General features: G+C 43.7%; 2 protein-coding genes across 12 annotated transcripts in view; one reads left to right on the top strand and one right to left on the bottom strand.

Moving 5' to 3' along the window:
• The window catches only part of SRGAP2 (SLIT-ROBO Rho GTPase activating protein 2), a 235,075-nt gene extending 223,616 nt beyond the window's left edge, over positions 1-11,459 (bottom strand). For 9 of the 10 annotated variants that reach the window (XM_043569294.1, XM_043569296.1, XM_043569295.1 and 6 more), the window contains exons 1-2: positions 11,295-11,457; positions 8,885-9,494 (exon numbers count right to left, since the gene is read on the bottom strand). In XM_043569294.1, the coding sequence (XP_043425229.1) occupies positions 8,885-8,951 (67 nt within the window). In that variant the 5' untranslated portion in view covers positions 8,952-9,494; positions 11,295-11,457. Of the gene's footprint in view, positions 1-8,884; positions 9,495-11,294 lie in introns of all 10 variants that reach the window. The other variant, XM_043569300.1, reaches the window with a different exon arrangement.
• Positions 11,460-11,914: 455 nt separating this feature from the next.
• FAM72A (family with sequence similarity 72 member A) lies at positions 11,915-23,261 on the top strand. Of its 2 annotated transcripts, XM_043569304.1 has the most exons (4): positions 11,942-13,076; positions 15,487-15,564; positions 18,294-18,418; positions 22,103-23,261. In XM_043569304.1, the coding sequence occupies exons 1-4, from the start codon at positions 12,925-12,927 to the stop codon at positions 22,195-22,197; spliced, it is 450 nt and encodes a 149-aa protein (XP_043425239.1). In that variant the 5' UTR covers positions 11,942-12,924; the 3' UTR covers positions 22,198-23,261. The 2 variants fall into 2 exon arrangements, with proteins under 2 accessions (XP_043425240.1, XP_043425239.1); XM_043569305.1 differs by lacking the exon at positions 18,294-18,418 and having other exon boundaries at positions 11,915-13,076; positions 22,103-22,157.
• The last annotated feature ends 2,497 nt before the right edge of the window (positions 23,262-25,758 follow it).

Here is a 25,758-nt window from a genome sequence, read left to right as displayed (position 1 = left end):
GGCTCAGGTCATGATCTCACGGTCCGTGAGTTTGAACCCCGTGTCAGGCTCAGTGCTGACAGCTCAGAGCCTGGAGCCTGCTTCCAATTCTGTGTCTCCCTGTCTCTCTCTGCCCCTCCCTCGCTCATACTCTGTCTCTCAAAAATGAATAAATCTTAAAAAAAAAAAAATTAAAAGAAATAATAAAATAGACCTCAACGTTAGACTTCAAATATCTGTTTAAAATGATGAATAAATCCTGGACAAACGTAGAATTTGTTTTACTTCAATTACAGAAACCCTTACTTTTGTTTTACACTCTGGAAGTTCAGAGTTAATATTTTTCTTCGTTTCCAAGGAAAGAGACATGATTGGAGAAATGTGATCAACTCAATTACAGCTGTAGGGCAGTGATTTTAAAGAGGGTAGAGGGGGTGGTAAATAGGAAAAACACACCCCCACTGGGGAGCCTCCACATGCCATTCAGTGTGTACTTGTCCTTGCATAATGACAATATTCACCATGTTTGATCCACTTTGAATTTCAAATAACATTAACATAAGGAGAAGGCTTTTTATTGGAGTTAGGGGAGAAACACAGAAGCATGGCATGGTCACATCCAACCTCAACTCAGAAAACATTCAGTTCTATTTATGAGCATTTTTTAGTGCTTCTTTGTGCCAGAAGCTGGACACATGGAAGTGAATAAAAGAGAAGTCTGTTCCCAAGGTGCTCAGTGAGCTGTAAATAAAAAGATGTAAACAAAGAGATTACAATGTAATATAATGAATGCAGTAATACAAGTAAGCACCAGGACACTGCTGAGGAAATGCTGAGGGTGTGTTGATTAACAGGGTGCAGAAAGCAATGGGAGATGCTGAGGAGTTCCACTTGGGATCCTGCACAGGATCACTGTTCAGGGAGAAGGGATAAGCAGGGAAGACTTCCTGAATGAGGTGGTATCTGAGCTGGCTTTTAAAGGATGACTGAGTTGTCCAGGTTCAAGGAAAAGGATCCATTCCAAAGAGACGACACAGCATGCACAAGGCAAGAAGCGTGAAATAATGTAACATGGTGAGAAAACTAGAGACAATTCACCCTCGTGATGGTATAAAATGTGAGCTGCGTAAGAGAGAAGTGATGGGTATGACCAGTCTTTTATGCTATGATCTTAGCATAATAGTGTTTTTAAAAACAAATCACCTTGGTGATATTGTGTGAGATAATATTGTCAAGGTCAAATTAAGAGCCTTTTTTTTTTTTTTTTAATTATTTGCACTTGGGGTGCCGGGGTGGCTCAGTTGGTTGAGCAATCGACTCTTGGATTGGGCTCAGATCATGATCTCACACCTTGTGGGTTCGAGCCCCATATCAGGCTCTGTGCTGTCAGCTTGGGATTCTGTCTCCCTCTCTCTCTGCCCCTCCCCGCTCACGCTCTCTGTCTCTCTGTCTCAAAAATAAATAAATAAATATTTTAAAAATTATTTGCAGTAGTCCAGGTCATGCATTTATGCACTCATCATTCTATTCCATCATCAGAGCCACGATTTAGGCTACAATACTGTTCCAGACACGCTCCTACCTGAAGGGCCCCCCATAATAAGAGCTACTTGTTTAGCATTTACTGTTTGCTATATACTTGACACACATTCACGATAAACCAGCCAGGTAGGTCTTGTTATCTCTAAGTTACAGGAGAGGACGGTTACAGGAGAAGTTGAGTAACCTAAGCAAGGCCATAGGGCAAGGAGCTGATGTTGACAAGGTTCCCACTGAGGGCTGGCTCCAAAGCCTGGCCCTTTGCATGGCACTACACACCTACAAACCATTCTCACCGAAGTCTAGAAGAAGACAGAAGGCCGAAAGACACATATTTCGAACTTAAGGAGGTACAAGATGAATGCCACAGCACTGTGTGAGTCACCGAGAGAGAAGGAAACTTGCCAGTCAGAGTGACCAAGGAAGGCACCCAGCATGGGGGTGAGATTTCAGTAGGTGAAGCTGTGGGGCCGGGCAGGGAGAGAGGGCACTCCAGGAACAGCACTGAGACTCAGACTCTGGTTGACAGCCCAGGTTCTAACTCCTGTCCCATCCTTCACCTGCGGCAGCCCCGCGGTGAGTCGCCGAATCGCCTTCACTTCATTTCATTCATCAGCAAAATGGGATAACAGCAATATATTCCTCCTAGAGTTAGTGTAAGGATTAGGAATGATCTATGTCAAGTATTTAGCAATAACGCCCACTACACAGTAAGCCGCAAAGAGCAAAATGTTAGCTAACGGTAGGTGCGTTTAAACTATGGCAAGTAGTCCAGATAGGCCACCAGTCCTCTTACAGTAAAATAAGAAATATGGCTGAAAGGATAAAATTGAGACTAAGATTGAGGACCAAGTTAATGTTCACCTGGGAAGCTGGTCTCTTTTCAACAGGGAATCAATCATGAGAGGAAATAAGCCATATTCATAGCATTCTGAGCAGATCTCCCAGGGGAGCCCCCAGCCCCTCCCCTTGGCATCTGGCTCACTTGTGATCCCTTCAGAAGATGTGTGAGGCCCCAGGGACTGATTCAAGCGAGGACTTTGGGAAACAGATACTGTCACCCATCAACGCCCACTGTGTCCAAGATTTTTTTCTTTTCTCTCTCTCCCTATCCTGTATCTTCTCCCTTAAACACATAGTAACGGCTGAGGCACAATTATTAACGCAATTTCTCTGGGAGACTGTCTTTATTCACTAAGGCTAAATCCCATTTCCAGGAACCAATCTGGGTAGCTTGGGTCATCATTTATTTACTAATTTTTTAAACTTGGTAATACCTAGCTTTTACTTATTTTTAGGTTAATGTCATTTCTATAATGTGGTTATCACGTTACTCATTTAATCACATATTACAATGAAGACACCCCTGGTGATGACGGTTACGTTCACCTGTCTTGATTGTGATGGTTTCATGGGTACACAACAGATACCAAAACTTATCTAATGTACGCCTTAAACATTACGGTTTGTTACATGTCGATTAAACCTCAATAAAGCTGTTAAAAACACAATAAAAGCTTAGTAATTCCTGTAATTACTAAAACATATAAAATTGTTATCTATATACAATGTTCATATTATGAGCATAAATACATACTCATAATATGAAAATATGAGCATGTATATTTAAATCTTAAGTCTAAAGATTGATCAGGACAAATGATTATATAGAAATGTATACACAGGCTTGTAAAACTTGGGTACAGAGGACATGTTTTTTAAATAGGGATACATCACACTGTTCCTGGCAGAAGTATTTGCAATGGCTAAAAGGTAGACACCACCCAAGCGCCCATGGAAAGAAGAATAGATAAACAAAATGTGCTGTACACATTCAATGTGTACAATCAACGTTTTCTTCCTTAAAAAGGAAGAAAAGTCTGACAAACGCTACAACATGGATGAGCCTTGAGGACATTATGCTAGGTGAAATAAGCCAGTCATGAAAGGGCAAATACGGGATGACTCCACTTATATGTGGTTCCTCGGTCAGTCAGAGACACAGGGTGGGGGTGAGAGGGTACTGTTTAATGGGTACAGAGTTTCAACTCTGCAAGACCCAAAGAGTTCTGGAGATGGATGGTGGTGCTGATTTGCCCAACGGGAATGTTCTAATCGCCCCTGCACTGTACGCGGAAGAATGGTTCAGATGGTAAATTTTATGTTGTGTGTATTCTCCCACAATTGGACAGATGAAAGTTCCTACACATTATTGTAAAATCATTAAAGGTGTCATTTGGTAATTCTTAAAAATGTTCTCAAGTGCTCTCATTATTTATATTTAAATCAGACAACTTCTGAGGTAACTTTCCCAGATTTCCCAAAGGGCCAAGTCTGTAGCTGACACCAAGTTAAAACTGATGACTTCAATTTTGTTACCAGTACAAATCCACATATTGACTTTGTTTTCCCTGCAACTGGACATAATACTTCCCTAACAAAGCCCTCGGTGGCCTAGGGTATACGATAAGCACAATCCCCATGAAGAAAACTTCTCTTCTGGAAGAAGAGCTCTACAGGTACCACTGGCGGCCTGTGTTTATCTGGAGTGACATGGGAGTATATGAGTCAGGAGTTGGGCACCTGCTGATTTGAAAAGGGTGTGGACCCCATATATCAGGGCCAGGTCCGACTGTGCACTTCATAGCAGAGAAATGATTAGGCCTTGTCCTGGCTTTCAACCTGTGTGGTGCATGATGATGGGGCCATAACTACCAGATGGGCTTCTCCAAAGACACTTCTGTTCCCATTCCCTAAGACAACACCTGAAATTGGAAAAGGGCCACCCCCCCCAAAAACACGTGTCTCACACCCCACTGCTTTGCCCAGGGCTTTCCTCAGCACCCCCAGCTCCTTGTCCACCATCTTCCTCTGAGATACAGAGGACTTCGTTTTTCCATGAGCTTCATTTTCTTCCAGGAGCTCAGCTTACTGCAGAGTCCTGTTTTCCCTGAGCAAGGGAAGAGAAGCCTTCAATCACCTTGCAGAAGATGAGAGCATCTGCTTGGGGATTCCAAGGAGATGTTTTACTGCAGCTTTTCACAAACTGATTATATTTAAAGCTCCCTTGGGGAGTGGGGGCTGGGAGGAAAGAAGCGTCGGAGTAGACCTTTGTTGGCATGAGTGGAGAACCGCTCAGACCTCCCAGGGGAACAAGCTTGTTTAAATACCAGCAATCCACATTCCCCAGTGTGTGTGCACACACAGTGCGTATAGAGTTTTGAATTTCATCTCCTGCTCTGAAAGGGTCCTAAAAGAGTTAAACTGTTGCAGGCAAAGGCCTGAGGCTTTTCTATCAAAATGCTCCAGATGGAAATTACAGAATTTCACTTCTCAGCTCTGTGGTGCACACATACCGTTCTTCTAAGACATTAAGAAAAAAAAAAAAAAAAAAAAAAAAGGACAAGACCCCCAATGTTCTCCAGAAAGAAAATCTGACTGCTCAGCACATAGTGCCACTCTGTTTTGGAGGATTCCTCCTGGAATATTTGCATTAACTGTCGATCTCAAGCTGTCCGGGGCACTATAAAAACTCAAGGTATAGAGAGGGTAAAGGAAAGGGACCCTTGAATAAGGAAAGGACAATAGCTAGCAGGGAAACTGCAGTGATGTGAAGCCACCCAAATACCACCCAGAGCATCACCTCCACTAACCATGCCTTGCACTTGACCACCTTTTGCTGCTCCAGTCCTGAAAGAAGGTAACAAGCTACAGGCCAAAAGCCTCAGGTTTCGACCATGAACCTGACTAGGGTTGTCAAGAATTTCCAGAGATTCACGTATGTGAAAGCGTTTCACTAATTGGAAAGAGCCATGTAAAAGCATTAAGAATATTATTACTTTCAAGTCAGACATTGAGGCATGAACTTTCAAAGGAATCTGAACACCCACAAACCAGAAACAATGATGGTTTTTAAGAAGGCGGCTACAAGGCAGGCTGACTAAGGAGGCACACCCCTCATAAAACCAGGCTGGGGTAGGGTTGGGGCCGCAGCCTCAGAAGCCCTTTAGGGCACATGCAAGCAGGTGGTTTAAAGGGAGGCAAAAGCCACAGGATAGACAAGGTCCCACACAGTCCATTTAGAGTTCACTGGATTCAACCCGTTCTGACCGAAAGGCAAAACCCAGAAGTCTGGTCAGAGACAAACAGGACAACAGTGGCCAAAAACTAGACATTAGAATTAGCTGTTCATTTTACAGAAAGGGAAGCTGAGGTCTACAGGGTTTAAGTGACCCAAGATACCTTTCACCACTGTTGTAGGAACGAACCTAAACCAGAACTCAAGTTTCATTCCCAGACTTGTCTCCTATCATTTAACAGCTGGCACTCGGGGAGGATATGGGCAGTGTAGCCTTATGGTCAGCCTAAAGCAGCAAGAAGCAAGGTTCACTAACTGAGGACTAGACTGTGCTACAAGCGAGCGCTTAAAAGTACGAGATACCATGCTAAATGATTCTCATATCCTTTCTCGCTGGCTCCTCATGACTACCTTAGGAAACATATACTCTTTCAGACATGTCATATAACTCGCCCAAGGTGAGCAAGTGACCGAACTGAGATTTTAAACCTGAGTCCCTTCAACTCAAAAACTTGTGCTCTTAGTCACCAGACCAAAAGAGCAATTTTCTTTTTTATCTTGGCATCTGTAAGAGAAGACCAGCAGCTCTTCCAGTCTCGTGTAACACAGAAAAAACTGGAATTCTGACTAAAGGCTTCTACCTAGTGGGGGAGCAGAGCCAACCTAGAAACCCGGGTCCTTTGTCTCCAATCTCTAAGCTCTTCCACGAAGAACCCTGGTTCTAGAATGGAAGCTCCACAAGGGAGGGAGGGGTCTTTGTCTTGTCCACTGCTGTATCACCAGTCCCTAGAACACACAAAAGGCACTCAATAAATAGCTGATAAATAAAGGAAGGGAGTCAGGCTGCCAGGGTTTGGCTGTGTGACCTTGGGAAGGTTTCTTACCCTCTCTAAGCCTGTTTCTTCATGCAGTGAATGGAGGGTGAAATAGTATCTACTTCCCAGGTTGATGTGAGAATTAAACAAGACAATTCATATATAAAGCACTTGGCATAGGCTAGAACATCATGAGCTCCCAAAATGTAATCTATTATTATTCATATTGCTACTAGTATCCATTGACAGATTTTGGCTTAAGGATTTCTTTTTTCCTACTCTGGTCAGATGACATCTCATAGCAAATAGGAATAGAATAAAATACAGAATTGGAACTCAGTAACCTGCTTCTGGTTTCAGAACTACCACCACCTAGCTGTGTGACCTTGGACAAGCCTCTTAATTTCTCTGTACTCTCCTCAGCTATAAAATGAGGGACTAAATCATTTAAATCAGCTTTTTATCAGGCACCTTCTCCGAGTAAGACGTCATGCTCAGCCACCTATAAAATTCTATGATCCTGAAGGGTGTCAATGGAAAATATCAGAGCAAAGCAAAACAGTCTCCTGCTTGCGGCAAGGTTGATGAGAAACCCCAAATAGCCAACTGCATTACATCATCTCAATGAGCAATGTTTGTAAATACACAAGTGTTTAATTTTGAGACACTCGTGAGAAATCTTTCACCAATAGGAATCCACAGACAAGGTTCTATTAACACCTATCAGCCCTGAACCTTTCAAAAAAATAAACATGCAAAATCACTTTGCACCTTAGTCAAATGGTGTGCTTCTGGAGAGAAATCGGGAAAGTCAAAGTTATTAACACTCCCTATGGCAACAGTTAAGAATAGGATGTGTAAAAAAACTGAATGACATATCTGGTTAAAATGGCAAGGGGGATTCCAGGAACAGAATACAGTGCATCTGGACAGGACACAGAGGCCAGTGGCTTATTGTTTACAAAAACAGGCCCAGATTATGAACAGTGACAAGAGGCCAAGACCTCAATTATAACTCACGACCACACCTCTCCCAATCCCTGTTCAACTGAATCTATCAATCAATCAATTCTCCCATCTCTGTAATAAACCCACCAATATTTGCAGCCCAGTGGATAGAAGGTCCCTCAGGGCACCTCCAGAAATGACCAAGCTGATGACATTAAAAAGACCCTACAGGCAAAATGGGGACCTCAAACTACATTCCAACCTTCCAGGAGATAAGGCAGCTGCCCATTTCAAGCTCTACACTATTCCCACCGGAGGCAATCATTAGAAGGGAGACATGGCCCTTCCCAAGTCCTCTATGATAGGAAAAGGTCTCCTTGCATTGGTGCAGGGAAAGAAGGAGGGGCCCCTCCCTCTGTACTCTGAAACAAAGGAAAACCCAGAGCTCCAACCATGTGGTGTAACATTCAAGGCCACCCACCTCTCCCACTCCCCAGCTGAAGTCTCAATGGACTAGAGCACATGGCTCTTTCCAGTGAATGGCCAGGAAGGGACAGTGCCTTGCACAAACACATCCTGGGGCTCTTTAACAGGCAGGAACCCCTCTTATGGGAATGACTGGTTAAAAAAAGGTTATCTGAGAAGAGGCTCTGATTCATGTGCCAAGTCAGGTAGTCAACCAGATGTGCAGACAGGGTCACTTGGTTTCTCCAGGTCCACATTTTGCTTTACCCTCCACATCTTTGCAGAGGGAAGTGGGCCTTTAAAAGCATGCATTCTGGAGCAGAGGGTGACAACACAGAAGGGTTAAACAATTATGTCTTCCCATGCTCCAGAACCAGCACCACCCAGCAACCCTAACATCTCAACTCCATTCATGCTTAGGTGAGGGCGGAGACGGGGTGTGAAATGACCTTATTCTTTCTGTTCTCTGATCTCTGATTGAATGCAGGGCAACCAGAGACCAGGTAGGTACAAGGTGCACCCAAGGTGGCTACAGACTTTCTGTGTCCGATGCCACAGCAAATGTCACCTTTTGATATAGTGCAGCAGAAAAAAAAGCCGCCTCCCCAGGGGCTCCCCAAATGGTATACCTCCTCAAGGTTGCCTTTCTCTACCAGGACTCTTCAACCTCTGAAATAAATTCCCAAACACCTGTCAGATTTCAGTTGTCCTTCAAGGAAACCTGACCCAGACACCCAGAGGCAAACTGCCGCCTTTCTCTCTCCAAGAACCTCCTGCCCCTCCCCCATCCCATCTAGCCTGGGGGAAAAGGCTGCCAAAATAAGGGCCAGCCCTTCAGGAGCAAACCTAAAGCCCACTCTGAAAATTCCTTTCCAGAGCCCTTGGCCCCTGGCACAGCCCATCCCTCAGAGGCTCAAACCCACCTATGAAACCACCTCTGGGCTCAGCCTGCCCCCACCTGCTCCACCCAAAGAAATGAACATCCTGCAAATCAGGGTGGAAATACATGTCTCAATGGTCCACGGAGCATATGCATTGTGCTATTTTTCAAAGCCCTTACCTTTGACCTGAGTATCGTACTCTGCTATGATCTCCTTATCCTTTTTGAATTTGGCCGGAGACGTCATGTTTTCCTTCTTTCTTCCAAATTCAAATTGTGAATTGATAGATCCACGGGAAAAATCCAACCACCGAAATCAATACCTCCAAGACCGCTTCTCCCAAGGGCAGAAGGGGCCCCCCGCGGTGGTCTCCAGCGCTCCGGGGAGCGCGGGCTGCGGGCTGGGCAGAAGGCTACGGCGGGCACATGCAGACGGTGGGCGCTGGGGCCGGGCGCGGCGGCGGCTGGTTCCTGTGCTAGAGCCGGAGCCGCAGCCTCAGCATTAGCCGGGAGAACTGCAGCGCCCGGAGGTTGGCCTGGGGTCTGACATCAACGACACAGGCAGGGAGTGGAAGTCCTTCCGCACAACATGGTGTGGGGGGTGCGGGGGTGTGGACGCGCCCAGCTGTGTCCCCGGGAGGGAGTGGGTGCGTAAAAGGGTGCCAGGGGAGGGCTGGGCGTGCTTCGCGGTTTTTTGTTGCACAGGCTCGAAGATGCTGCAAATCAAATCCCAAACGGGAGCCGCAGCAGCGCAGACTGGATCGGAAGTCGTTTGCTCCGGTTCACTTGCCTGTAAATGCAGGGAAAAGGGGAGGGGGCGATCAGCCCCGGCGCAGATCCTAATCGCGGCGGGGGTGGGGTAGGGGATGTCGTTCCAAGCCCGGCCTGGGCCCATTCATCTCGGCCAAACGCCGCCCGGCCCACAGAGCCCGGCGCGGCGAGGTGCGGAGGAAGGAAGCTCCCTCCGGATTTTGTTTTAAGGCTGGAAGAAAACACTTTGGAGCAGCCGCCTGCGCGGGCTTCGGGTGGGGACTGCGGCGGGAACGCGGGGCTCCGGGCGGGGACTGCGGCACCTCGGCGGCCTCCGAGCCCCGCCAGCGCTGGGCAGCGGCCAGCCGAAGGGAGCACTCTCGGCAGTGGCTCCGACGCGGCCCCTGACCCCCGGCTGAGGCAACTCCCAGGACATCAAAAGGGATCAAAGCCAGGGAGGGACAAGCCACCCGGGCACAACTTTTCTTCCCCTCCCGCCCCTCCTCCCAGTTGTTTTGTTTTTGGTTACTAGCTTCTCTTGGCAGCAAAATGTTGAGGGGGGTGAGACCTGCAGGAAAAAGCCTGCTCCGCACGGGGCACATCCAGGAAAACAATGTGGTCGGCAAAAGCAGGAAACGGGTTAGAGGCGAGGGTCGGAGTCGGGAAAACCCAGGGGCGGGGGGCGGAAGGCAGCCGCCGCCTCCCCCAAGTCACGGACGAGAGTAACTCTTAAATGACACCCCCAATATTTTCTGTCACCCATGCCCAGAGATCCCAGATACCGCACCCAAACCCAGGCTCGGTTGGGGGGGGTGGGCGAGGGGGGTCGGGAGGGACGGGAGGGTCGCAGTCCCGACCCTTCGCACCAGGAGGTGCCTGAGGATATCCCGCCCTGGCCAAGGTCCGGGAGGCGGGAGGGAAGCAGCGGGAACGCAGAGTTGGGAGTCTTGCTCCCCACCGTGCCACACCGGCGACCCTCCCTCCTAGGTCGCCCCTTTCCCTCTCCGTGTCAGGGGAGGGGGGGGGGTGCTCCGCTGGTGTCTCCCACTTCCCGCGCCGGGAGGAAGAGGGAGCCCAGGCGGCGTGGTGGTTCAGGCGGGCAGGAAGCGGGGAGGGGGGTGTGAGGTGGGGTCCAGAGGCTGCATGGGAGCAGGGGATAGATGACTGGAGCTTCTGCACACGTTTGGGAGGCGGGGAGAGGGCAAAGGGAGGATCACCTCGGGGAGGGGTGGGGGGTGGTGAGGAGGCTACCGTGGCCACGATGTTACATGGAACGGAAGGATGTTAGCAACTTGGGGACCTGCTATGGGTCTAGGGAGTGCGTGAAAGGCACCATTCCAGGAGGGCAGGGGGCTGGAACAGGGAAAAAGCCCCGGAAGCAGTGCGGAACAATCATCCTTCTGGGTCCTGGGCTGTAACCCGGCTGTCTGCCAGGGCTTGGAGACAGGGGAAGAGGATAGCCGATGGTTACGGGTGATGCCAACGACGGTTGCCCAAAGGTGGACCAAGCCTGCCCGTGTGCAGAGGACTTGGGGAGGGGGCTGAGGACTTGGGGAGGGGGCTGGGTGCCTGCTGCACAGCGGCAGAGTCCCAGGGCAGAGCCCGAGACTGTGCGGTGAAGGGCAGTGAGAGATGCAGTCTTGAGAAGTATTATGGGCTGTACTGGAAGATTTGGAGAGGGTCGAGGGGGAGGGCGTCTGAGTGATTCCGGGCGGCACGGCTAGGCGATGCCGCAAGCAGCATCCGCGCCCTCTCCTTCCCGCCCCAGCCCGGGTTTGTTCAGTCAGGGCTCCAGCCCGGCGGCCGGGAAGAGGAAAGGGGAGAGGGAAGGAGCCTTTACCTGGCTCTGACGCGACGGGTCTCAGGTCCCCAGCTTCGCTTCCCACTCAGAGATCTCCTCCCCTCTTCCCCGCCACCCGCTTCTACGCAGATCGGTCCCCCTAGTCCCCTGAGGAGCCTCCGCCAACTCCGCAGGACCCCGCCGGGAAGCAGAGCCCACCCCCTTACCAATCACCGCCCGTTTTCTATCGACCGATGGGGCCTGTAGCCAATAGGAATAGCTGATCTCGAGAGGTCTGGAGTGAGGAGGAGGAGCTTGAGAAACTTTGGAGGTGTGACTAGCACCACCGAGGCGTGGTCATAGAGCAAGCTCCTCCCAGGGTTGCCGAGCCAAAGAAGTAGAATTAATGGGCGGGGTTAAAATGGAACCAACAGCCAAACACAAACTCTTGAGAGAAGGCACTACCAATTGGACCGGGGTAGAGAGGAGGGGCGTTGCGGAGAATTTTAGCCAGTAGAGAGTAGAGACCAGTAGGGACTGTAGAAAGTCTTCCAATAAGAAGCGTGAAGGGAGTGCCTTGCCTCTTTCACTGGGGCGGCAGTAGGGTTTGCCCAAGCTCCCGGTGCCGGCCAATGGGAGCGGAGGCGGAGCCAAACTCGGCCAACCAGAAAGCCGAGCTCATCTCGGCACCGTTACTGAGGCGGGGCGTACGGTCTCCAGGCCACTAAGATCTCAGCAGGGGAAGGCTCCCGAGCCTTCCAATGCGGGACGCGGGCGAACTCTGGTTCTCCCAATCGGTGCGCTGCGCCTGCAATTCAAACTGACAGCCGGTTGGAAAGGCAGAGAGAGCGGAAGAGGGAGCAAAACGCGACGCGTTCGCTGATAGAGACCCCAGCGCCGACTGAACCCCAAAAGCGACCTCTGCCCCGTCCCATCAACACCATCGCGCGCTCCGGAGCGGCCGCTCCGGAGGAGACCTAAGGGGACAGCGGGGGGCACGAGGGAGAGCTGAGGGACCGGGACCAAGAGAAACGGCGCGAGATCCAGCCAGCACGCTGAGGGCTGGGGGCTGCCAGGAGAGAAGTGAAGCGGGGGCCTAGCAGCGAGCAGAGCGGAGGAGGGAGGGTCCTGGGAGGACTGAGGAGAACCCGGGTTCGTCCGGGTGGGAAAAGCCGAGGGGATTTCTGGATCCTGGGAAGAGGAGAAAGATTTCCAAAGAGGAGGCGTGGGTCGGGACGCGTGGCCGGCGATCAGAGGGCGAGGAATTGGAGCGCTCCGAGGGAGGGGCTTAGGAGAGGAGCTTTCACGGAGGGACTCTGCAGGAGAAAGCTAAGGGAATTGCTACAGGGGCGGGAGCTGAAGAGTAGAGGAGTCTTTTAGACGCGTGGCTGGGGAGTCTGTAGAGAAGTTCCCAGGCCTTTTGTAGCTCGCCGCCTCCCCACTTCAAATCCCACTGCCTCCCCCTAAAGTTAAAAGGAAAGCCACATTTGCTGCTTCGCCCTGTTCCTACTCAATAAATATTACTTTCACCCTCCCACGGGAAAACAGGAAAGAACTCATTTCCTTCCCAGTTTTAGGGCTTAGAAAAAAGGTCGAGGCCTCGCAATTTGATTTTTGGCCTGGGGGAATCCAACTAGGAAAGATACTGCTCTTGTTTCCTTTTCCCGCACCGCATCCTTCCCGGGACGCCATGTCTACCAGCAGTTGTAGTTTCGAGGACCGGTGCGTGTCCATCCTGTGTTGCAAATTCTGTAAACAAGTGCTCAGCTCTAGGGGAATGAAGGCTGTTTTGCTGGCTGATACTGAAATAGACCTTTTCTCTACAGACATCCCTCCTACCAAGTAAGTCTTGCTAGTGGCGGGCAACGGTAGCCTTTAACTAAATGGGAAAAGTGTATGGTTTGGACCTCTGGGAGTCAACAAGGAGGTTATCATTTTGGTGTTCCAGCCACTCCCAACAGTCTGATGATCCCCTTGGAGTATAACTAAGTGGGCAGACTGTCTGGACAAAGTCTGTGGTTTAGCCAGAGTGGTCAGTCCTGATGTAATGTTTCTGGTTCAATTATAGTCATGTGACCACATCCCTTAAGTTGGATCCCCTGGCGCTGTGCCCCGCCCAACCATACTAACTCACTGGATCAAATCCACGACCTAGACCCTAGACTCTAGGTAAATTCAGGCAAGGTTCTCTGTACTGTTAGAAGAGTTAAGTTTTTCATTTTTATCCATAAAGTTTTAGGCCAAAAATATTCATAATTTGCTGCCATTATTTGCAATTTGCCAGGCTGAATCAGATCCATTGTCCAGGTAATTCAGTGTTCTTTAACAATCTCTCTCTTAATGAGAGAGAAATAGATTTTTAGCCTATGAAATAGACCTAGCCCTAAAACAATCCTTGTCAACTATTTCAGATACTATGCATTTGTTTGCATCATTAAATCCTCTTCAATTCTGTTTTCAGACACGTAAGAATTTGCTACCTATTTGGAAAAATAGCCATTTTATTTTACTCAAATGTACATTTTTTCTAGCTCCAAGAGGTACTTTCTCTTCCATAGGCAGCATATTTATGCCCTTATGTAATTTTCAAGATTTAGGCTAATAATCATAATACTTTAAAATGAACTTTGTGATGATAGAAACTTCAACATTTTGGAAATATACTCAAAAGCTATGAACTCCTCCTTTCTTGAAACCTTTTCTGAAATGGTTTAAGTGTAGAGATGCCTACTGGCAAAGCAAATGGCTCTCATTTATTGCAAAGATATTTGGGTTAATATTTTAAGTACTTCTGTATGTGTGTGTGCACCTGTGTGTTACAAAAAAAAAAGCACTAGACAATAAATCTAGAACCTACTATTGCACAGGTTCTATGATTTTTTTTGTCTAACGCTTTTTCTTACTAGTAGCACACACACAGATGCACACATGCAGACAAATTAAAAAAATTTTTTAAATATGTATTTGTTTTTGAGAGACAGAGCAAGCACAAGTTGGGGAGGGGCAGAGAGAGAGAGAGAGAGACAGGGAGACACAGAAAATGAGGCAGGCTCCAGGCTCTGAGCTGTCAGCACAGAGCCCGTTGCGGGGCTCGAACCCACGAACCAGGAGATCATGACCTGAGCCAAAGTTGGACCCTCAACCGACCGAGCCACCCAGATGCCCCTAAAATATTAACCCATTCATCTTTGCAATAGATGTGGTAAGCAATAAGATGAGGGCTCAGATATTGAATTGTTAGAGGTTAGACCAGAGTCTACATTAGAACCAGGTTTTTCTTATTGTCTCTTCTTCTTTATAGGGGTTGTAATAGTAATGGATTAGCGTGCTAAGATATGTATGAATTAATGAACACATAAGATTATTTAAGTGGAATTTTGTCATATTTATGGTAAGCTCAGAAGTATTAACTGACTCTTACAAAATATACTATCATTCTGCTTTAGAGTCTCTTTCAGCTCTTTGGGTCTACAAAATTCATGCTAAATCACAACCAAAAATACAAGGATATGGAAAAATCGGAACCCTGTGCACTATTGGTAGGAATATGAAGTGGTGCTGCTGCTATGGAAAATAGCATCGAATTTCCTAAATAAATTGAGAATAGAACTACCATATGATCCAGGAATCCCACTTCTGGGTGTATATATGTATCTGAGTATGTGTTTATATTTGGATATATACCCAGAAGAATTCAGTGCAAGATTTAAAAGATATATTTGCACACCTGTGTTCTTAGCAGCTTTCTTCACAATAACCTTGGTTAACCTTGGTCACTGTGAAGAATGCTGCTAGGAAGCAATGCAAATGTTCATTAACAAAATGTGGTATATGCATACAACAAACTATTACTCAGCCTTGTAAAGGAAAGCTATCCTGCCATATGCTACAATAGGGAGGGGACTTGAGAACATTATGCTAAATGAAATAAGGCAGTCACAAAAAGACAAATACTATATGCTTTCACTTATATGTGCTATATAAAATGGTCAAATTCATACTAACAGAAAGTAGACGGTGGTTGCCAAGGGCTGAGGGAAGAGGGAAATGGGGAGCTGTTTGATGGACATAGAGTTTCAGTTTTGTGATACGAATGAGGTCTGGAGATTCATTGCACAACAATGTGAATACACTTAAGACTTCTGAACCGTACATTTAAAATGATTAATTTAGTAAATTTTATGTTGTATGTGTTTTTACAACAATTTTTTAAAAAGTACCTTTGACCATTTCTGCACATTTCCTTCTCCAGTGCAGTGGACTTCATTGGAAGATGCTATTTCACTGAAATCTGCAAATGTAAACTGAAAGACATCGCATGTTTAAAATGGTAATTTGTGGCAAGATTCTAGATGGCCCTGCATTTGGAAGATGGATGTTAACACCACAGCACAGAGAAAGGTTCAGTGGGCTGCATCGAGCACTGGTTATAACCCATGCAGTGAGCCATTGAAAAACCATTTGTTACTTTGAGTTATTTTTTAAAAGGGTCTTGTGTCACATTTGTATATGATTTTATAATTTTTCAAAGCACCTTGACAAATATCTGCTTTAATTTTCAGAAAAAGTCAATGTAGTTTGGGAAGATAAAACAGAGTTACAATCATAAAAATCAGGCTTGAGCCCTGGCCCTACTCTTACTCTAAATGTGATCTTGAGTAAATTCCTTAAGCCTCTAAATCCCTGGACCTCTGTTTCCTTGTTTAATTTATAGCTTAAGAAGATAGAAACAATCTTCTAACTTAAGAAGATAGAAATTTAAATATCTTTTGTGTTTACCTTATGGAGTGTTGTGAAGATTAAATTAATTACGAATGTTAAAAGGCTTGATAGACTATAAATTACAACACAGATGAAAACTATTACTATTATCTTTTGAGAGGTAGACAGACTTGAGTGTTATTTGTCCCATTTTAGAGAGAAGAAATTTGAGATTTTTTTTAACATTTAAATGAGGTTTGGATTATAAATTATAATCCAAATAATTTAAATTCTTATGTGCTAATGATGATTTAAATTCATTCTTTCATTCATTCAAACCATACATTGAAGTCCTACTATGTGCTAATCATTGCTATAGGGGCTGGAAGCACAACAGTAAATAAAACAAAGTCACTGGCTTTTGGACATTATATTCTAGTGGGAAGATGATTGGTTAGTAAGATATTTAAATCAATAAGATATTGAATAGGGCGGAAGGTGCTCCAAAGGAAATAATAATGATAATAATAATAAGAAGAAATGATAGAGAAAAATAGAGGTTGGGAGAGTAGGTAAGAGCTATTTGAGATAGCATGGTCTGGGATGACCTCTCATGAGAAGGTAACATTGGAGTTAAATCCGAAAGGATGACAAGGAGCTCAAGGGAAAATGTTCTAGGCACAGGGAACAGCTAGTGCAGAGAACCCAAGGCAAGAGGAAGCTTAACATGGTCATGGAATAAAAAGATGATGGCCAGCATGGCTGAGACATTGTGAACGTCAAGGGAGAGTAGTGGGAGTAGACTGGAGATGCGGTCAGAATCCAGATAGTCTAGAGGAACGCTGTCCAATAGAAATCTACAAGCCGCATATGTAACTTAAAATCTTCTAAAAAAATCTAAAAATAAAGAAAATCTTCTAATAACCACATTTTAAAAAGTAAGAAGAGACAAGTGAAATTAATTTAAATTGTATATTTTACTTAACCCATATAACCAAAATATTGTTTCAACATGTAACCAACATAAAAAATTATTAACAAAATATTTTACATTCTATTTTTTATCCTTAGTCTTTAAAATCCAGCATATGTTTTATATTTACAGCACACTTCAGTTCAGTCTAGCTAAACTTCAAGTGCTCAACAGCCACATTTTGGATAGCACAGATCTAGACCTTCATATGAAGGGGTTTTTTTGTTTTCAGTTTTGGCCAATGGGAAGCCACGGAAGGGGCCTTAGCAGGGGAGCAAAATGGTCTGAATGCGTCCCTACTAGAATGTTAGCTCCATGAGAATAAGGACTTTGTCCACTGCTGTATTCCCAGCACCTGGAACAGTACCTGACACATAGTAATAGATGCTCAATAAACACGAATTGAATGAGTAAATGAATGAATGAATACGGATGGTGATTAAAGCCATAGAATTTACTCTTGCAATATAGTCCTACAAATAACTGTCAGTCCTGGTCCAAGAACAACTTGCTCTCATGTGTTTGCCTTTCAAGCAGATTATGATTAGAAGACATATTTTAGGTAGGCTGGTACCTTTTATAGTATTTTTTTATAGGGCCTCACAAAACTGACTGACTCCCACATCTCCCAGGGTGGGAACAAGCTATAATAAGAATTGTTACAACCCAAGGTATAAGTACATGTTATCATTAAAAAAAAAAAAAAAAAAAAAAGGTACTAGCTAAAACGTTCCCTGTATATTCACTTTATTTAATAATGACCATATAGGAAAAAAAAATCTGTGGAAGAGTGAAGTACTTGTAATCAGAGGGATAATCTTGAAGACAGTAAAAAACTTTTGCAACTTTCTCTAGAAGCTACGGATTTGCCTTATTTCTGAATTCCTTCAAAAACACTAAAACTAAAATTAGAGCAGCCAGCTTGTGTTTGGTTTACAGGGGCTCATGCTGTCTTCCTACTCCTCCATCTGTTGAGACAGTTTTTAGGTGCTGGCATAGAACTAGAACATAGAAGAACCCAACTTGCCACAGTCCTGGGGATAGCAAAAACCTTTTCTCTAATATATTTTGTCTGTACAGCACCTCAATTCTGGGTGTTCCACGGAACACATCACAACCTTATGGCGTGGCGTCTAGAAGCTACCTTCTGAAAGGACAACGTGTAAAGCAGGACTAGCAAGGAAATGGAGAATGTGTTAGTATTTGACAGTAGCACTGTCAAATTTAACATTACCAGAGTCACTCCCATCCCAAAGATCTAGCAATGGAGGTTGTTAGGAGGAAATGAGGACTCGAGGTGGTCTGTTCATTTACATTAGCACACGAAAATGTTTATATGGCCAGTTATTACCTGGTATCTGAGTATATTTACTTTTCTTTCTTAGTGGGAACATTGTGGGTTATCATGTGATTGTTCCCTGTTGTTCCTGCCTTCTTTCCTGCAACAATGGACACTTCTGGATGTTTCACAGCCAGGCAGTTTATGATATTAACAGACTAGACGCTACCGGTAAGAAACAATTGACTCGGAAATTCCTCTAACATTTACTTGTCTACCAAAACCTGAGTGAAACTCCCAATTGATTGTTTGAGGATTCTCTCTGAAACCCTCTCACCTGAGTTGAAAGTGTGAAACTTCAGGGCTTTTAACCCAAATATTCAGTTAGGGGAACTACTAGCCAAAATTCCTTGCCATTTCTATTTCATCGTTGTATATACAAGAGCCTCAGACTTGGCTCTTTTGCTTCTTGGTCTCTTAAAATTAATAGTTGCTCTAAATTGTTGCACTGATACGTATTACATCTCCAGAGAATTTTGGAAGATTTTAGATCTGATGGTCAAGTGTGTGTGTGTGTAAGAAAGTAGGGAGGGGAGCCTGGGCCAGTAGGACCTGGGAGGGAGGATGACTAGGTAACCTCTGTATTTGGTGATATTGCTTCAGGAAAAAAAAAAAAAAAAAAAAAAAGACATTTTGACATCTATATTAATAAATTATGATGGAATTTTATTCAAGGGAAATATTTAATGCCGATACGTTGTACTAGTTATTTAGTAGGAAAATATACAACCAATTCTTTTTTTTTTTTTAACATTGATTTATTTGGGGAGAGAGCAATCAGGGGAGGGGCGGAGAGAGGAAGACAGAATCTGCAGCAGGCTTGCACTGACAGGCTGACCACATAGAGCCCAATGTGGGGCTCGAACTCCCCAACCGTGAGATCATGACCTGAACCAAAGTCGGATGCTCTACTGACTGAGCCATCCAGGCGCCCCGACAACCACTTCTTAAAGGATGTTTACATAATACATTTTATATTGTCTGCAGCCATTTGGTTTTGTTGTGCACATGTGTTTTCTCTATCTCATACCTACTTACACAACAGACCAGGTTGACTTGTAGTGGGACTTTTTTAGTGGGAACTGAAGTTTGCAGAACTTTAGTTTACAGAACAAATTTAAAGAATTCGATAATCCAAGTTGGCACTAACACCCTCAGGTTTTTAAATGTATGTTTTAATCTTCTTCAGAACTTAAAATACATTCCTCTTCTTAAGGATGATTTGTCTTCACAGACGGAAGATCATGAATTGTAAGCTAGGTTCTGAGGGTCTTTAAACCTTCCAATTATGCTTGGGTTTTTATAGACTCTTATTTTTTTTTAATCACCTGGCATTCAATTGTAGCTCTCAACCCATCATTTGGGGGTCTTAATTTCAGACCCTGGGATGTGACGAAGGCCATTTTTGAGGAGAGACTTATCTGAACTCCCCTGAGACACAGGCTCCTAACTTAGGCCTCCAGTTTTATATTTGTGTTGACCATGGACACATTAAAGGAAGTTTCTGCTTTGATACTATTTTTCCTGCTTCATAGAATTCAAAACACAGGGTGGAGATTTTTCCATTTTGATTTACTTTTTAATTATTGGTCAATTTTTCAAAGATAAAAGCCCAGCATTCTTCCATTCACATTGAATCTAATCCATGAGAAACAGATGTATCACAGGATTTCCTTCCTCCCTTCTTAACAGAGAAAGGAAGGTGCTCCTTCTGTCAGATCCAATCTCTTAGTTTATTTTTTCTCCTTTGAACCAATTGTGCCGAACTACTCATGTCTCTGAGTATTCACTCCAAGAATATCAAACTTCTCCTTTGTAACCCTAATATTGTGATTTAAAACGAGACTTTCAAGATGCTTGGTATAAAACAGGGTTTCTCATGATGCTGGGACTGTCCTTGAATCACCTGAATCAGCTGCATCAAAGGAACACATACACAAGCTTTATGAAATTCTAAAATGTTTAGATGGAAAGGGCCCCAAGTCAATGTCCTAGGCTAGGCTTCATGTGTCCACCTGATTTCCCAAAACTTTCCTGAGGACTCTTGAGAAACCTCAGTTCAAATTCTCTGGGATTGGCAAATGCCCTCAAAGGCAAATTGACTTCAGCTCTCCACTTACCTTTATGGTTCTAATTATCCCTTAGATTTTGGCCTAGTAACTCCTTATTATTCCATTAGCTCATCAAAGCCATATTACCGGAAGCAGAATACTGTTCATTCTTGGGAGGGGAGGGGAGGGCGGAGTATTTTTTATTATAAACAATGCAAACACACAAAAAATGCAGAAAACAATATGATAGACTTCTGTATCCACCCCCGCCCCCCCCCAACATGAAATAGATGCTAACTTCTTGCCTGATTAGATTCTAGTATCTCAACCAAGAGAGACAGTTGATTGTTTCCACTGTTTCAACAATGCCACAGTGCACCTCCTTGTACATATCTCCTTGAGCACCTGTGCAAAATGGCAGTTAGAGGAAGTGATGAGTGATGGGCTCTATTTGCTGTATATATATATATATATATTTGCTCTATACGTATTTAATTCACACAACAGAATTCAGAAACAAAAAGAAATGAGCTAAAGCTATACATGTGGGTATAGGAAATCTCAAAAACATGTTGAATGAAAAAAGCAAATTAGAAAAGATACATATAATGCCATACTATAAAAAAATTAAATACATTAAAAAATAACATTAAAAAATAATATATATTGTCTGCAGTTGCATACACTCAGAGTAAAGGTAGTAAGAACACCCATGGTGTACTTACTGGTGGTAGTGGAAGCGAGATTCAAATCTCCAAACCCTGGCTCATTCTCTTCCACCACGTGGCCACACTGACAACCTGATAATGTGAGATTTGCTTTCCTTGTTGGACTCCATTGGCTCCCCTAGAGGTCAATTAATAAATTGTATTTTTTCCCAATTTAGTACTTTCAAGTTCTGTAATACATTACGTGCCCAGAACAAACCATATCATTATCTTCCATCATGTGTCTGTCATGTTCCTTCTATATGCCTAGGCTAGATTCTTCAGTATGGAATCTGACTACCCTTTCACCAGGAGGCTTTAGATTGTTGGGTTTGTTTGGTTTTTTTTAATGCTTATTTATTTATTTTTGAGAAAGAGAGAGAGGGAGACGCAGAATACAAAGCAGGCCCCAGGCTCTGAGCTGTCAGCGCAGAGCCCCACATGGGGCTCGAACTCATGAACTATGACATCATGACATGAGCCAAAGTCAGACACTTAACCGACTGAGCCACCCAGACACCCCTAGATTGTTGTTTTGTTTGATGTAACGGCAGCTACAACATGGATAGCCTCCAGACTAAAACCCACCTATAAGAAAGGATTGCAGTTCGTATTATAAGTGGCTCTAAAACCTTGTTGTTTTTAATCACCAAAAAGCCACCAGCTACTTTTGTGCTTGTTGAGGAGATGAAGAGACTTACTCAAGGCTTTTTCCTGTACCCTCCAAAGAGACAATCTAAAATAATCTTGTGAGATCTCCATCCTTAAAAATCATTAAAATAGATTTGAAACTTACCAGTGTAGAGCGATTATGGCATAATACGCTAAAGGCAGAGTTTGAGGAAATGGGCCCTGAGATCCTTCGGAGTTTGAAGATTCTAGAATTCAGCCCTTACTTCAAAGGGCTTAGAAATGTTTATGTCTTAGATGAATAATATTAGGTAATTTTTATCTATGGTACATTCTTTAATATCTTTTCTCTTTACTGTTAACACTATGGTTCCATATAAGAATGTTAACATACAAGGTTTTCTATATCATGTTCTGAGTTGTAATAGTAGCTGGCTCTAAGTAATTTTATGATCTTTTCTTTTCAGGTGTCAACTTCCTACTTTGGGGCAACTTGCCAGAGATAGAAGAGAATACAGATGAAGACACATTAGATATCTCAGCAGAGGAGTGCATTCGATGAATGGGATTATGAGATGTATAATACCCAGACATTTTCCTATTTAAAAGATATATTAATGGACTGACTTTAAAAATATTAGCAAGGATATACTACGGATTTCTCCTTTTTTTGGAAAAAAAATGAGACATTTGTTGATTTATTTATTTGCTATCTCAGATGAATTACCTGAATTTAATTTGAGTTATGGTAGTTTTTTCTTCTATGGCTTCCTCCTCCTCTTCCTCTCTCCACCCTCCACCTGGTACAGATGTGTTCTTAAATTCAGATTGGAGGTTATTTCATGTGTCACTCAACTACCTCACAGTCTTGGGGAATTTTTCTTACAACTAGATACCAGATACCGTTAATTTTATATTCTTGAATAAGGGGCGTTAGTATACATACATGGGGTGTATCCACCAAGTATGTATCCATGTGTATACCCAGGCATGCATATGGCAAGCTCAACTGGGAATTAAAGCTTAACAGGAATTTTTTAAAACACCAAGCTGTTAGGTTTTCATGGGTACTGGTTATCCTGTGTCATACTGGTGAAAAAGCCCTAAAATGGAGCAGGACTTTGTGAATCAGCAAATAGAATAAGTTAAAACTTTAAAATATACGGAGAAATTCTCTTAACTCCTCAGCACGATGTTAGATAAATGAATTTTAACAACAAAATTATCAGTATATACTGTTTCCCAGCATGATTTATTTATGTTCTTCTAAAGTCATGCAGTTATTGTGTTATGAAAGCAGGGCAACTGAACCTCCATATTCTATTCTCTAGGCCTTTTTCTGTAACTAGCAAATTTTAAATGAGTATTCTCACTTCCAACCCTTAAATAGAAAAAAAACCTAAAGAAGTGTTTTGCTTAAGCCATTGTACATTATAAATGATGTTTTTGTTTTTGTTTTAAGCTGCATTCAGAGCCACACAGGAATAGGAAACTGGGATAGTGTTGGATTGTGGTTTTAGGTATAGCTAAAATCAGTGTATCGCTTAGTAATATCTCAGCTGTAAGCATTTTGTCAATAGCGATACCTAAACACACAGAGTTGTGGTTTTGTAAATAAAGTTTTATAAAAATGACCAGCCTGCCTTTAATCTTTTACTGTAACCACGTTTCTTACCCCAAAATGTAAAGGTGTAGAACACAAGAGCTAACATTTATTGAGTGCTAACTATGTGCCAGATCCTGTTCTAAAGTCTTTACAGGGGCAACAGGATGGCTCAGTTGGTTAAGCATCTGACTCTTGGTTTCAGCTCAGGTCATGATCTCACAGTTCATTAGTTTGAGCCCCACATTGGACTCTGCTGTCAGCACATAGCCCTCTTCAGATCTTCTGTCCCCTTGGCTCTCTGCCCCTCCCCCCATGTGTCTCTCTCAAAATAAATAAATAAACTTAAAAAAAATAAACCGTTTACAGATTTAATTCACTTATTCCACACAACAAACCTATGAGGTAGGTATTATTATTCCTTTTTTACTGATAAGACAGGTGAGGCATAGAGAGGTTAAGCAGCTTGTCCAAGGTCACATAACTGGTCAGAGATGTGGCCAGATTTAAACTCAGACAGACAGACTGATTTCAGAGCTCCTGCTCTTTATCTTTTTTTTTTTTAATGTTTGTTTTTGAGAGAGAGAGAGAGAGAGCACAAGCAGGGAAGCGGCAGAGAGAGAGAGACACACAGAATCTGAAGCAGGCTCCACGCTCTGAGCTGTCAGCACAGAGCCCGATGTGGGGCTCGGACTCACAAACCATGAGATCATGACCTGAGCTGAAGTTGGATGCTTAACCGACTGAGCCACCCAGGGACCCCGGCTCCTGCTCTTGATCTTTATGCCGTATCCCATATACACCTTCAGACATGAATCAGTTACCATTTTATTTAGCCGGGATACACACTAGGTAATAACTACCCCAAGAGAGGGCCTCAGTGACTGATTTCAAGGTTGAACAAATTCATACTGGATCATAAGATAGAGAAGTGACCCATGCGTATCAACAGAATCTTTTGCTGTAAACAAAGATAAAAGATGCTTCAGGAAATGCTGTACCTGGAAAACTCTTCCAAAAGTCTTTCACACTGACCATCAGCACTGGGATGCTGTGGATGAATGTGAACTAAATGTGGAACAATTTGGTTTTGAATGTGGGTGGGTTTGGGTTTTTTTTTCCCCCTTTAACCTCTCTTAAAGACTTTTTGGAACAAGGTGGCATAATGAATAAGATTCAAAAAAACAAATTGATCCTACATTATATACTTCTTTAGTTAACTTGTTCAATTAAAGAAGAAAAGTTAAATGCTAGAGGAGAGAAATTGGTAAGTTTAAAATTCGACAGAGTTCATCTGGTTTCCCTTGTGCTCATGCCTTCAAAGGCTATGGTCGAGGGGCTCTTTGAAGAACAAAAGCAAGACAGGGGTGCACTGATTAAAGCAAACCCCAAATGTGATTCCATTCCAACTGGAGAATATTTAAAATTATACAGTTACCTTTTAGCTAACTGGGTTATGGAAAGGTCAGTTCTAAGCTGAAAATGGATTAATAATGTTTTAGCTAAAGAAATATATTCATGACACTTTTTTTGACACTGTTTTTTAATAAAAGCACATTTAATAAAAGCACTCTGATAAGACCAAAACCAGAATCATGTATGTAGATTTAGCACATAGTTCCTCGGCCTAGAAAATCCATCAATGCTTTGGCCCTCTTCTAATATTTAATTCAATTCAACAAACCTGTGTTATGCTTCTACAGTGGGCCAAGAATTGTACAATGATGAGCTTACACTTGTTTCCTGGAGAACACAGTGCGCTGGAGGGAAGGACAGTCCTGATGAATCTACCTAATGCATCAGGATAAGTGATTTAACAAACCCGTGCTCAAAGTCCAATGGCGCCATAGATGAAAGAACAATCATTCTGAGTATTAGGAGAGAGTGGGAGTTGAGAAAGCTACAGACAAGAAATGATAATTTCACCAGGCTTTGAAGTACAGTTCAAGGTTGGCCAGCTGGGATGAGAGTTCTGTACAGGAGTTTAAAAGTATCTGGCCTATTTGGTAAATTGTAAGTAGCCTCCTACACCTTCCAAGATATGTGGTAAGAATTAATTAGAAGATGAAGCTACCGAAGAAGTCTGAGATGATGTTACAAAGAATAGTCCACGCCATGGTTAAGTTTAGACTTACTCTAATCACAATGTGGAGAGATTGAGGTTTTTAAGCAGGAGAATAAAACAATCAGATTTAGGATAACTCGGGATAAAGTGTAATCAAGTTTAGTTTTCCTAGTGTCCTTTCTTGGATGCACCTAACAAGTTAACAGTGGAAATTATATTGATTGCCTTTACCCTAAGAACATACATAGATCATTAAGTTCCCTGACGCTCTTGACTTTCATGAAACATCTGATCCGCAGTGGGGCACCGCCTTTTTTCCCCTTCTTCCATCCTGTCATTCCCGAAGTTCAAGGAAGGGACAGAGAGTCATCAGCTGACCCACTATGGCTTTTTTTGCTCCTTTATCTTTTTCCTCATGTCAGTTTCTCAACCTCACATTCAGGCTCTGTTGAGGT

This window comes from Prionailurus bengalensis, chromosome E4 (assembly GCF_016509475.1).
Source record: "Prionailurus bengalensis isolate Pbe53 chromosome E4, Fcat_Pben_1.1_paternal_pri, whole genome shotgun sequence".
In the NCBI taxonomy this organism is placed as follows: Eukaryota; Metazoa; Chordata; class Mammalia; order Carnivora; family Felidae; genus Prionailurus; species Prionailurus bengalensis.
The sequence above is the reverse complement of the archived record's forward strand: the minus strand, read 5'-3'. Positions and strand labels throughout refer to the sequence as shown.

Coding starts and splice junctions, on each gene's coding strand:
- FAM72A (XM_043569304.1), top strand. CDS start 12,925: ATGTCTACCAGCAGTTGTAGTTTCGAGGACCGGTGCGTGTCCATCCTG. Junction 13,077..15,486: donor ACAGACATCCCTCCTACCAA/GTAAGTCTTGCT, acceptor TTCCTTCTCCAG/TGCAGTGGACTTCATTGGAA. Junction 15,565..18,293: donor GACATCGCATGTTTAAAATG/GTAATTTGTGGC, acceptor TTTCTTTCTTAG/TGGGAACATTGTGGGTTATC.